The sequence below is a fragment of the Dipteris shenzhenensis genome, chromosome 25, assembly GCF_047967505.1.
Source record: "Dipteris shenzhenensis isolate YYH24624 ecotype China chromosome 25, Dip_SZ_1.0, whole genome shotgun sequence".
Lineage (NCBI taxonomy): Eukaryota > Viridiplantae > Streptophyta > Polypodiopsida > Gleicheniales > Dipteridaceae > Dipteris > Dipteris shenzhenensis.
Window position 1 is genome coordinate 30,080,051 of NC_141620.1, and position 14,323 is coordinate 30,094,373.

Sequence of the window (14,323 nt, forward strand, 5' to 3'; positions counted from 1 at the left end):
ACACATACTTTTTTGTGTGTGAAGATTTTGATGCTTTATATTATAGAGGAGATTCCCTTGCTCAAAAGCACATCAGCAGAAGATCTCACTACATGAAAAGTATCCATTATAGTCTATGTAATGAGTCTACAAACAATCAAAGAAAGATTACTGCAGGGAGCGACAGAAAAAAGAGAAATTGGAAAAAGTAGGGTCACAAAAGACTCTATGATTTCTATGCTTCCATAGAGTCCAAAGTGCCCAAAAACAAGCCAAAATGAAAAAAAAAAAACAGATCACTGTCTACGTGGGTGAATCCCAAAAGGTAAGAAATGCTTCCTAAAGGTAGGAGTAGGAAATCTAGTGCCCAAACCCTACCGAAGAAGAGCCAAGAAACCATAGGTGAGTGGACAGAGCCAAAGGGGACGAGACACAAATTGGTGTGGAGCCAAACATATGTGACAAACAGGCGGAGCAATATGTCTGGCTCCCAAGCATCACACGAGGAACTTTACACATACATATAGATATACACGTGCTTTTTTTTTGTGAAACCAGTAACTATATTATTAACAGGAAATCAATGTACATGACATTAGACTCCAAAAAGGAGCCTAATGGATGAACTCAAAAACAGTTAGAAAACACTTCAAGACTAGTAGCATCCAGGTCCCTCGCAGCATAACTATCATATAAAGATTGCTTGAGGGACATTCTGAAAAAAGCATATGCCTGAGGAAACTGTTGTCCCATCCTAGAATGCAATCTCTGTGTCCAAATAGTCCATAGTATCCAGAAACGAGCCTAGTGAAAGAAAAGGAGGAAGGGAGACATCTGAGATGAGAAGCATCCAAACATCCAGAAGAGTTTCCCAAATCTGATAGAGGGAAACCGAAGCCGCAACAAATGAGAGACATGAGTGATCAATATCCGAGAGTGCGGGCAAGACCATAACAAATGGGGAACTATCTCATGGTGATGAGAGCAACGGGGGCAGGAAGAGGAAGCAATACGACATGCTACCAATTTCACCCCAATGGAAAAAGCTCCCACTATACATCTCCAAAAGAAAAGCCTCTGTTTCAATGGCAATTTAGCTTTCCAAATTTTCTTGAGTTGTGATTGCCACCAAGATAAAGGCCTATCCATATTCCAAAGAGTGTTGGCATGCTTATCAATCCATGGCAGTGGAAGAAGAAATCTGTAGACCATCGAGGAGGCCAGATTATGCATTGAAAGTAAACAGGTAGCGGGAGATAAGGAAGTCAGATTCCAGTCCAGTAATCTGTCCTGTACAAATAGGAGGAACAGGAACAAATGGCTGCAACATGGTTGTAAGTATTCTCCAAATGGGCCTATGATGCAGGCCCAAGGGGAATGTCCTGCAAGCTTGTGGAAATGAAAGCACATAACCATGTTGGTCCACAACATCTCCGACAAACGTTATGCCCAGTTTCATAAGATTATATGCTTTAATAGGTGCTTGTAAAGCAAGAGGCGATTCAAACACCTTGCTCCAATGGAGGCTTTCCAAGCGAAGAGAATTACCATGATGGGAAGAAGCACCTGACCATTTAGCATAAGAGAGAATTCTCTTCCAATCATGAATAAAAGCAGTAGAAACAGGACAACCAGGAATTTTTCCCTAAAATGTGGTCATGACTGCTTCCCAGTGATCTGTAATCCAATGCCCATATGCATGGGACGTCATGTTTCCACACATGGCTGCTAACATAATAGCCCATGGCTGTTTTTGCTGAAAAAAATCAGCAATCATAGTGCTCTTTCTTGCCAACATATGAAATTGAAGATTGGGAATATTCAGTCCCCCATGAGTCTTAGGTGAACAAACAGACTGCATGGGAAGTAGTCGCAAAGCCTTTTTGTGAGATTTACTTTTCCAAAATATCTCCATAGCCTGGGACATATAGGAAGCCAAATGCTTAAATGACTAGGGAAGAAGAGGCAAATAGAATTGCACATATGCCATAATGATGGACTGTACTATACGAAGTCGAACATGTAGAGGCCAAGTGGACAAATGCCAGTATTCTAGCTTCTTGTTAATCTTTTGAAGCACCCATTTAAGATGTTGTTGAGGGGTAATATTCCAGCCAATGGGATACCTAAATGCCTCACAATAGTATGGGAAGAAATATTGTGGCCTGGACAGAGAAGTGCATGCCAAGCAGCTTCTTTCAATGCTAGAAGATTTGATTTCTGAAAGTTAATATGCAGTCCAGCAGCTATGCCAAAATCATTCAGAGTATGCATCAAATGAGAGAGGTCACTTTGAGAATTCCTGGGCATGAAATATGAATCATAAGCATATGCCTGTGCAAGAAATGACTGTGCCCCTGGAATTTGCAGGCCATGAAGCTGCCCTGTATCTGCAAGATGGTCCATATGCAACAATAACGGATGCGTAGCAATGGCATACAGTAACGAACTAAGAGGGCAACCCTGTCTCACTGAGCGGGTCATAGTCCAAGTTCTTGACAACCCACCACCAAGCAAACACTGCGCAGTGGCATGAGAATAGAACCAGTAAATCATATGGACCAGCCGAGGGCCAAATCCCAATTTATGCCTAGTCTGAGAAATAAAATCCCAATGAACAGTATCAAATGCTTTCGCAATGTCCACTTGCAGAATGAGAACATCTTGTTTGGAATATTTGGCATACTCAATTGCAAGCAAAGCATTGGAGAGATTGTCAGTAATCTGCCTTCTGGGAACAAACCCATACTGCCTGGGATGAAGTCCTGCTGCAAAATGAATCGAACCCTGAGGACAATCATTTTGGCAATGAGTTTGTAAATGACTGGCATAAGAGATATGGGCCGCCAATCCGCCATTGTCTCACACAACCTTTTTTTGGGGATCAATTTAACAAGGCCATGTTTCCAAGAAGGAGGAAGAGATTGTTCTGCCCAAGCATGATTGATCATAAGAAGAAGAGTGTTCTTGAGATCACCCCAAAATGCACGGAAAAATTCGAGAGTCAACCCATCCCAACCAGGAGAGCTGCCTTTACGTAAATAACTCAAAGCATCATCCAGCTCATTAAGCATACACATGCACATACAAATACCCATACACTCCCACATGCATACTCAATTCACTGGATTATCTCTCTCACACACACTGCTTGTTCGCGTATACACACGACGTTCAAAGTAGTCATGATCTCTCTCCCGTCTTCTTCTTTGTTGACTGCCCAGCTACATCTCTCCACAGCGCCTCCCCCCAAACATCTCCCATGGAACACTTCCTTTTCTCGCACTTCTGGCTCACCTCCTTCCCTCTGTGTCCGCTGCATCGGCTGGGTGAGTTCTTCGATTGTTTGCTTTTGTGGCGTCAAAGTATAGATTTTAGTTTCGCCTTTAGCTTTATCACGCGAGGCAGTTTGCATTGTTCTGATATCGTATCAACCAACAGTGGTTCCCCTCTCATACTCCTCCAGCCAGGAGAACGATTAATTCGTTTGCTCATAATATCTGGTCCCAATCTCATGCATTGTAATACAATTTTCAATACAACGTCGTGCTTAACAGCAGTAAACTTGCAGGATCCCGAAGGGGTGCTCGGTCCACCTCGACCTGGGCACATCGCACGGCGTTCTTTTCAGAAGATGTTGGAGAAAGACGAGGCAGCAAAGGAGGCTTTTGAAAAGCAAGCTCGAAAAGAGAGGGAGGAGCGCAGAGTAGCTCGTGAGGTGTGAAATTTCTACTTTTAATGCGTATTGCTCTTAGCAACTTCAGGATGGCATCCCTTTGGCCTATGGTCTTAGACGACTTCGAGAACGATTATCTTCTCTCACAAAACGCAAGGCACAAAGGAATTCTAGTCTTAGTGAAAGTACCATAGTTAAGACAGATACAGGGAACGGAAGATGGCTTACAAAAATTTTAGAAATAGGAAATGCTGAATCACTACGTAGCGGGAGAAGGGGTCTTGTCGTTGTAAATATCAAACAATAGATACGACGATTGATCAAAGTTCAGTGTCGTTATATCACGAATCATCTTACTAGCATACACATTGCAAGATGGAAGCATGTATTCAGCCACGTTTCCCGCAAAAAAAGGCATGACTGTATGACTTGTCATTAAGTTGATGGTACCCTCAAAATCTCCTTATCCAATGTGGCAATTAGCCTCTACTAATGATGGTCCAGCTTTTATAAGTGCAGCAATAACTTTTATTGTCACAGTATTCTCCTGTAGATCTTTGGATCTATGTTATGCCTTTGAAATCAAAGGAGTAAAGTCGTGAATCTGGCTGTGACGCAAGCATAGGTTTGCCTTGTTGAATACTGGAGATTAGATGCTATGGTTCCTCCAATTATACTCCATAGGCCGATCATGGCCTATACTTGCATTTCATTTGCCTTAAACCAAGGTTTTTGACACGTTAGGCAAGTATGAGGGGCATCTTGTACCTGTTTGAGCATCCCCTCCTTGCCCTGCAAGCTACAGCTCCCACAAATTGTGAGGTTTAGCCTAGGATACTGGGCACGTTCCTCTACAGCCATGTTGTTGGAATCCATCACGCTCTTGTGCTTATGATCTACAAGTGGACATGATTTTTTTAAAACAATATATGTCATATGATTTATTATCTCATTGATGGCACACTCCATTGGAAAAAACTTAAAAAGAGATTTGAAGTGTATGCTGTGTCAGTCCATGGAGATGCCACATCTGTATATTAAACCATGTCACCGTGTGATGTCTTATCTACTACATGTTCATTGTAGAACATGCCATAGTAGCTAGTCCCTGCTATGCGTGATGGAGTTTATGGTTTTCAACCTTATGAGAGACTATCATGAGATAGAAAGTGCCCTTTGCTGTGTTTTTAGAGGATGAGTTTGGGAATGTTCCTGGATTCATCTAGGTATATACATGTTCATTCTAGAACATACGGTAGTAGACAAATCTATAATTTCATTTATATATTTAAAAGCGGCTGGCCAGTCTTGTGTCATATGATTGTCTAGAAGAGAAGCTTCTAGGACAGGCTGGTCTAGATGAAGACATCTAAAAGTATCTTCATCAGGAGCTCTAGAACTTCACATTTGTGTATATAAAGGTGGCTCGTCCACCAGCTCTCCAACACGCGTACTTTTTGTTGATACTCATGACTCATGTACTCCATATTGCAATTATTGCTTTGAGGTAAGCTCTTAGTTTAACATTTCAGCTTGCTCCATTGTTGCCATTTCCTCATACTCAGCCTCTCCTCGACCATTCATAGTCTTGTATCTTTCTATCTTTATTCAAACCTGAATAACTTCCTTGGAGCCTGCCACATGTCCTCCAGGATAATGTGGTATACTCGTGCAATATAGCTAGGGTTAGTCATATCGACATACACCTCGTTGTGAGACTGATTGAGTGGGACAGTGGGAAGTCTAGTACCCATAGGGTGAACTAGGATGTGGCAAGCATCTATATCATTGTAGCAAGCAGGGCTTCCATATCATTTAGTCTCAGCCTGAGTGAATGGCAAATACCGCCACGTGTACAGGCTGTAAGGCTGCATGGATAGGCAGGACATATGTAGAGACGTGAGTACCAGCAAGAGTCACAGCCAGCATGGCTGGCAAGTGGCAGGCATGTTGTCAAGCGAAGGGGTCAGGGCCGACCAGCAGCACAACAGGACCTATTGGTTTCCCCATGGCAGGCTGATTAGGTTGCTTAGTTGGCCAGACTAGCAGATTAAGTTGGTTGGGTTGAGAGGAATGCGGGGGGGGGGGATGGGTCTATATATAGCCTCCCGTTTGGACCTCATTATATCATCAATCCAAGCAGCAGTAAGCAGCCAGCAAGCAACATGGGTTGGACCTCATTACATCATCAATCCAAGCAGCAGTAAGCAGCAAGCAAATAACAACATGGGCATACGGTCATCATTGTAGCATACATCTACCTTGGTATGGCCTTGTAGGCCAGTTAGTAGTGTTAACTACTATTTAGTACTCAGATAGGACAGTTAGTACACTAAGCGTATGACAGTTTGTCCTACCCTAGGGCTGTCCTACACTAGGTATGACAGTTAGTCGTACGCTAGGGCTGTCCTAGACTTCTATGTTTTCTTCTGCTTCTGCTTCCCGCTTTTGCTTTCCAGCGTGGGTGTCAGAGAAGGTTACCTTAGTGTGGCACTTCCATTTGCTCCTGTCTCTTTGACTATATCTGTCGGCTGTCCTTGTCAGATCTGCCCTGTTTGGGGGCTTTTTCAACTGGTTGCTGCCGTTTTTTAAACGTTCCCTGGTGTCCTCTGCCTGCCTTGATTGTTTTCTGGCTGCTGTCCCTATTTTGTTAGCTATCCGTACAGTTATATGGAATCATACACCTGTACGGAGATCTGCTTGCTGGCCAATCAGATTCAGATCTAGGTGAACAGTCTCTGCTCCAGGTAAAACAGTTGACTGGTCATTGACTTCTGTTGACTGTACAGTCAGCTACAGTTGACTGTGTGCAGCTCCAGAAGGCATTTCATCATTTGGGTGATTCTTACTTGTGCTGGTCAACTGAAATTTGGGGCATTTGACTGCAAATACTGCACATTCATGTGGAGGATTCCTGGTAAACGTTTGCACCTGCTCTGCCCTATTTTGGCACAGCTGGCCTTGTGAAATTTGGTGCTTTTGGTCCATTTGTTCTCTATGTTAGGCACTATGCCGTGGGGTTTTATTTCAGGTCTATACTGGTGCCCTCGTGTGTTGGAAAGACACATTTGCACTCAGTTATTGTGGAGACAATTGCTTCAGACAGAGATTTGGGGATTGTGCAGTTTTTTGAAATGGCAACTATTGATATTTTTGGAATGCTTGCAGCTGAAGGTAAATTTGATGGCACCAACTACCCCATGCGGTCCTACATAATGCGTCATCTGTTGGTAGCCAAAAAACTTGTGGAACATCATTGCAGGCTTTGCTATTGATTTTGCATCTTCCATCCTACTGCTCCTTTACCTCCCATAGGACCAGGTCAGATGGGGTGGCAGAGATGCACAAGCTCATGCTTTAATTGCATTGTCAAGACTCCGCGGGTCTTTAGAAACCCAGATAGCTGCTTATGCTTGGTCACTGATGACGACATAAGTGTTGCTTTGCTTGCTAAGTATGTCTTCCTTTTGTTTTTCATAAAAGTTTTTTGTTTCTCTTTTTTCTTCTCTTTCATTTTCTCTTTTATTTTCTGTGTAGATTTTTGGTTTTAGAACAACAAAAAATCTAAATTTGTATGATTGGATTTATTCTAGTCTTACAAAGGTATATAAAAGAGGTATAATTCCTCATCAGGTCATGGGTGATATGAACTTGGGAAGAAGCCCCAGTATTACTTTGAGAAGACACTTGAACTGAGGTTCTTGTTGAAGTAGAGGCCCCTCTTTTCAGCGCTTCACTTTCCTTGGCTTCTTGCACCTTCCCATCAATTATCTCCGAAGGCAAAGGTAGAAGGAGCAATGACCGGACCTCTTCAAACTTTGATGGCAATCCACCATGGGCCAAAAAAATACCTTCTGGAACATGAGTGCAGCCATGTGTTCCTTGAGCTCTCTCCCAAATGTAATGTGCCTTCACCCGGTTTGATGCTCCTCGAATTGTTTCCCCACAATACTTGCAAACCACACATTTTGTGCCAGAAGTACCATATTTGCTAATGAGAACTGAATCTTGCCAAACATCACGCTGAGTGGGAGACTTGCGAGGAGGCATGATGGAGAAGGCCTTGAAATTTGGGAAGAAACAGAGAATTGGGGCAAATTGGGCTGTTGCTCCTTGATCCAGGTGCTGCTCCTTGAGCAGAACCAAAAAACAGCAGCAACAAAGGGGATGGTGGGCAGGACTGTCGATGGCAGCAGGCTGCAGGCCCTAGGCGTGGACGGTCACCGGTAGGAGTCGAATGATGAATCTCGATTGCAGCTTGTAGATTGTTGATGGCGTCAGAGCGTGGGAGTCGATTGCAGGCCTTGTGATAGTGGTAGCTAGCAGCAGCTAGCTTGAGCCTTGCAAGCAGCTTGCAAGTCAAAGGAGCAGCGGCAGTGCTGGGCTGCAGGTCAACGCCGAATGGAGCAGCGTCACGAGCTACAAGCTCACGTGAGCGCTCACCGTAGGTAGCATAGGGAGCAGAAGCGGGCTGCGGACTAGCAACAAATTCAGGCGGGAGGATCGCAATCGATTCGCGAAGGGCAGAAACAAAAAAACGGGCGAAATCGCCATTTTGAGATTTGGGCGAAACACGCGTTTCGTTGGGAGCGTTTCGAATTGTTTCGAAACGTTTCGGCACGAAACGTTTCGTCCTGTTTCGACAGGACGAAACGCGTTTTCATGTGACTATGGGCGGGAGGGATGAGAGAGAGGGTAAATGAGCCAATATGCATCCTAGGCCCCCAAGGGGGCACCTTTGTATATGGGATTTGTCCCTATTAAATCCACATGTCAGCAGCCCGCAGCTCCCTGTGATAAACCTACCAAACCACGCTCGACATGCCAAGAAGGGGTGAAGGCCACCACCTCCAACACCCCCCTGTGGACAAACCTTGATGCATACATGTGGAGCATCACCAAACCTAGTCACGGTCAAACAACAAGGCTGGACCAATCAACAAAGGCGCGCCCACTAGCCGCCATCGAGTAGCCAGCCGCCAAAGCCCACGAGAGGAAACACATGCGTCAAGGAGGTAGGAGCCGCCACCGTTGCACGAGCCATCATCAAGTCGCACTTTAAACCGCCCGTGGATCACAATATCTTCGCAGTAGAAAGTCACAGCAGTCGCCACATGTCGAGCATGCGATGATCATGCCAATTAGTCCACGCAGGACATACCTGCTCTGATACCATGTTGGTAGCCGTGCAGGCTGCCACGTGTCAATGGAATCGTCGAGTACGGGGGGTCCCACTTCCTCGCCTCCTAGCCACGCAAGGCCCCTCTCCTCCCAAAAAATCTTGGGAGGGATGAGAGAGAGGGTTAATGAGCCAATATACATCCTAGGCCCCCAAGGGGGCACTTTTGTTTACGGGATTTGTCCCTATTAAATCCACATGTCAGCAGCCCACAACTCCCTGTGATAAACCTACCAAACCACGCTCCACATGCCAACAAGGGGTGAAGGCCATGTTAGAAACATGGTGAAGAGAGAGAGAGAGAGAGAGAGAGAGAGAGAGAGAGAGAGAGAAGGTTAGGGTGTGAGGAAATAATGCTCAAATGAAGACATGAAGAAGGCTTTCATTCATTCATCAAGTATATCATGACAAGTGAAGTACAAGCCTTTATATAGGCTACACACTCACACACTAGCACCTAGTGCATATGGGACAAGTCCCATGATGACACGTGGCACTCACACAAGACTCACACACATAGACTAGTACTAGATCACCTAGTACTACACACCAACACTTCATACCAACACACTCTTTGGCAATGATATCGCCAACAAAGACTTTAATAAACTTTCTTTCTTTCTTTCTTCCTTCTCCCCTCCCCCGCCCCCAATTTTACTTTCTTTTGCTTGGCTCTTCATGATTGTCCTTGTTGATCTTGTTTATCTATTTGTAGACTGATTTATTGGCAAAATTGTGTGGCACATTCGTTGTGATTACAGGCACGGGTGGTTCCTGAAACAAATACAGGATTGGTGACTTTCTTTCTAGATACTGAGGCTCAAGAAATTGAATATGAGATTGCCCGTTGTCGGCCTCGGTAAAAGTTCTCTTGTATGATGCCAACGGCTATTTCCTTAACATGCTAAAGGGAAGGCTTTGGTTATATTATGCATTTTTAAAAGTATGCTAGAATCTCAATTTACATATTCTAGCAGTTTTGTTTCTCTCTTGTGAGACCTCGTTAACTTGCTTGGAACAAGATGCCAATATTTCCTTTTTGTATACATATGCCAATGCAAGTAATTATAGATGAGGGTTTTCTCGAAAGGATGCTTTTTCACTGCTGACATTGTCTTCATTAGTCATCACAAGAATGTTCCAATGTAGAACAATTTCTTGTTCCTTGTGCAAACTTGAGTCTTTTATAGAGTCTTGCCTTTTAAAAGCTATTGATAAGGGAATCTCAGCTTTGCAAATAGAAGAAAGTTTAGGAGTTCAAAATATCTTATCAGAATGGAAAGGGGAGATTTTGAAGAAAGTGGCTTTGAAACTAGAAGTCGTCGCTTTCGTTAATTGCTCAAAGCAAAGTAACAATCTTTCTAAAGAAGATGAAACTCTTCTTCGAAAATTCCATAGGAAATTTGTCACTTCTTATATGGACAAATGTTCCAATAACTATGTTTTTATTTGCAAAAAGTTTTACTTACATTGTCTTTTGAGAGAAGTGAACTCGTCTGTTAAATCTTACTACGTTTGACGGATGTCTCTAAAGCTAAGCTATTGCTTCAAAGCCATGTTGCCTAGTGTCCATGAACTTTGGAGGGACTTATTAAAGGAGGCAGATGTCCCCTCTCACTTAAGCTTTTACATAAGCTTAGCGAGGTAGGCATGATTTATTTGTACCAGATGTTACCTGACTTTTAAGACTTTATGTACAAAGACTTTTGTGCTTTTGGAGAAGGAATCTATCCTCGTGACTCTTGTGAACTGAACTGCACTTCAAGAGGGGATTCTTGTGTTTTCTTAGATCTTAGACTTTCTCAATCTACCATAGGATTAGAGGTTGATATATATGATAAACGTGAACAACCTGAATATAGCGGTTTACATATTATAAAAATGCCTCACATTGACTCAAAACATTTCTGATTTGGAAAAATATGGAGTGATTTCATCTATGGCATATCGGCCTTAGTTATGTTTAGAATGATTGAACATAAGATGAAAACAAAAGCGGGGAGCTGAATAGCCTGTTTTTCTTTTAGTTTCAAAAGAGAGTTTGATTGAGTATGCATATGCTTTCTAAGTTAGAAATGTATAATGGTTGGAATCATCGTGCCCCTGCACCTGAAGCTGCTCCTCCCTGCCTAGCCTTCCCTCCTTCCCCTCCAGCCCACCTCCGCCTCCCTCGCCGCTCCTTGTCCCCCCCCGCGACTCCTCCCGTCGCGCTGCTCCTCTCCCTCGTGCCTCTTCCTGTCCCCCATGTCTCCTTCTGCCCCCCCGCACCTCCTCCTCGTCTGCCCCTCCTGTGCCTCTTCCTACCTCCCCATGCCTCCTCCTCCACTCTTGCGATCTCTCCTCCTCTCTCGCTCCTCCCCCGGCTGCCCTCCCCCCCGTCCTTGCCTTCTCTTCCACCCCCGCACCTTTTTCCTCCACCCCCGCTTCTTCTCCATCTGTTGCCCCCCGCCCTGTTTCCTTCCCACCTCTACCCCCTCCACCTCTGCTCCTTCCTCCCGGTGTACTCTCCTCTCCTCGTACCTTTTCAACGCCCTACATATTTTTCGTCAAATCAGGTTGGTTTCGCTGCCAGCCCCTGCTTGCGGCTTGTCTTCCCCCACCCTTCGTTTTCTTCTTCCCCTCTTGTGCCATTTCCTGCCTGCCACCCTTGCTTCTTGACTGTCTTTTAAGCTTTCTTCTTTCCCCCTTTTTCAACCCTTCTTCTTCCTCCCGAGCAGCTTCGGGTTAATTGGCTTACGCCTTGGAGAAAGTAAGCTTGGTGGACACTTGTCTGGCTAGAAGGGCTCAACTGGTAGCACCTTCGAATCCCACAACCGTCAAGGTTATCCTTTCTCCAGCAGATAAGCAACAGGTGCAACATGCAGTCCAATCACTTCAGGACAAGGCAATTTTGGGCAGAATTGTGGGCCTCATTCCCACAAGGAGATAGGCGAGAGACTGGATCCAAGCAAGCTTGACACTAGAAGCAGACCACATCAAGGAGGTCACCATCTACAAAAGAGGTGTCTTCCTCATCCAGCTGAGCTCTCCTGCTACTGCCTTGACACTTGTGGAGCATAGCTCCATTCTCCTTGGCCCGCATTTGGTATATCTTTTCCCTTGGTATGATGGCTTCACCATACCCATGTATTGGGTACTTCTGCGTGGCAGGTGTCTTTCTTGGTCTACTTGGCTAGGGGCATGTATGAGATCAGGGATCCCACTTCAGGTCATAGGATTGTGAGGATCAGATGGGGATGCCTTGGTCTTTGATGTACATTTTGAGGATAGGTTGCCCAAGTCTATGGAAGATATACTTATGCATTTTCCATTTCAGCTTGTCAAGGTTGTAGGTCATGTGGACTTAGTGTTTCTTGGCTTCAGGATGGTATCTAGACCCTAACCCAAATCATAGTCCCTTACGTTCATGGAGGCTTTGGCTCTATGGAGGTGTCCCCATAAGTATTTGCAATGGGTTCCTGGGAGTGGGAATGGATTGATGTAGGGCACTAAGAGAAGAGCCTTCCCTTTTTTTTGATACATAGTTTAGTAATGCCAAGAAGTTTCAGCTTAGCTTGAGGGGTTGGAGGCCCACCAAAGCTCCTGATTGGGAGAATTTTCAGATTTTTGCTGATTTGCAGAAATCTTTTTGGAGCAGACTTTGGAAATTCCTCAAGAATAAAAAATCACTCTTTTCTTTTGGCTTTCTATTCATGGAGGGATTGCAGTGAACCAGTGGAGGTCCATGTTCGGAGTAGATTCCACATGTACTCGTGCCTTTCTATCAGCATTGCTTATGGGACTGTAGACAAGCAAGGATCATCTGGAAGGGGATTGCTAGATTATTGAGCACCTTTATTGGATTTCCTTTTTCCATGACCTAGGGATTAGTAGGTTGGCTCTCTCTTTCAGGAGCCTCAAGTGGTATATGAGAGACATGACTCTTCAGGGGCTCTTTCAGTTCGACGGCATTTTGTTGAGTCATGCTCTTTGGATGACCTTCCTGGCTCTTCATATAGACCTGTGCATGCCTCTGGATACTTCATGGGAAACTTTTGCACACATATCAACATGGCATATTTGGAGGTCCAGATGCATAGGAGCTTTGGATGGTTCCCAGGTCCGCCCTGCACACACATCGTCCAGTATTTGAATAGATATGCTACACACCTTGGTGCCCATTTGGGGGACCATGCAAGGGTCTTCATGGACAGCCTCTACTAAGAGGACCGTTTTCTTCAGGGAGTGGAGCGGTGGCCTCAACCTTGGATTTTCTCTAGCTCTATCACAGGAGTTTGATTTTTGGCTTATCATGGTATTTGTTTTTTCATGCCTCGTATGGTGTACTTTTCCCTTAGCTGTGCTCTCAAAGTTTCTTTCATACTTAATAGAAGCCTTTTCTTTGATACCAGCTTCCTTATAGAGCCTGCAAGGCAAAGGTATTGCTGCTGCAAACTTGAAATCCTGGTTGCACAATGGGCTGTAGTTCACTTGACCTTGACATTAAACATTGCATGGAGCTTACCCAGATTTACGGATTTTGAAGGACGTATCATGGTATAGCAGATTACAATCTTTATGTATCAATCAGTACATTATCTTGGTCACTTGGAGTCACAAGCCAAAAGCAACCACAAGCTCATCTCTCACAAAGGTTTCAGAACATTCACTCTTTGATGGGGAATGGAAAATCAAATTTTCCGAATTCATGTATCTCTGTGGAGCCATCTGTAGGACATAAGTGACCGGTCAAACCATCACATAAGCGCACAAGGCCTCTGTAAAACATCCACTGTAAAATCTACTGTTTAATGGGGAATGAAAAAACACTTCTGCCATGTGCATGTATTGACTGTGCAGCCACCAGTAGGGCATGGCCTCGAGCCCTGAAGGAAAATGGAAAGGGGATGCAAGGATTATGGCTATCATGGTTCCATATGAAAACATGTTATCATGTATGCTTACACGTGTGTATATTTTGAGTTGCATCCTGTTTCATGCTAGCTTTGAATGGATATGTATGATTTTTACTGAGATGCTCGAGATTCTCATCTTGAACAAATTTCTTAGACATTCTTTGATCTTGGTTGTTGGATCATGTTTGGTGGCTGACATATATGCAAGGTGCTCTAAAATGGCACAAGAGGCTTGTTTAAGAGAGCTAATGTGTAAAGACTGTAGGAATGATACTGACATACAATCGACCTGTTTTCATTGTTTTTCAGGTTAAATACTGAGTTTTTCTCTTTTCTTCAAAAGGAGATTGGCTCTCTTCGCTTTGCTTTGAATCGCACAAAGGTGACAACATTTCTCAGGCTGTGTGATAATGAGGGCTGAGTGCCTTTTTTATTCATGCCATAACTTCCTCTGATACTTGTACAGGACATGGAGGACCGATTAGTAGAGCTTGAGGCTCTACATAAAGTTTTGCACGAAGGGACTGGTAAGGTCTTTCATCCTAGCAATTGTAAGTTGGTTGGAAGAAGTCTATTATAAAAGTACATTAACTG

General features: G+C 44.1%; 1 protein-coding gene across 1 annotated transcript in view; it reads left to right on the forward strand.

Annotated features, from left to right (window-relative positions):
• Positions 1 to 3,057: 3,057 nt before the first annotated feature.
• LOC147885729 (dimethylallyl, adenosine tRNA methylthiotransferase) overlaps positions 3,058 to 14,323 on the forward strand; it is a 31,838-nt gene continuing 20,572 nt past the window's right edge. Inside the window, exons 1-5 of the mRNA XM_087396617.1 lie at positions 3,058 to 3,308; positions 3,551 to 3,697; positions 9,596 to 9,693; positions 14,039 to 14,111; positions 14,196 to 14,256. Coding sequence (XP_087252743.1) covers positions 3,165 to 3,308; positions 3,551 to 3,697; positions 9,596 to 9,693; positions 14,039 to 14,111; positions 14,196 to 14,256 — 523 coding nt within the window. The 5' untranslated portion in view covers positions 3,058 to 3,164. The remainder of the gene's footprint in view (positions 3,309 to 3,550; positions 3,698 to 9,595; positions 9,694 to 14,038; positions 14,112 to 14,195; positions 14,257 to 14,323) is intronic.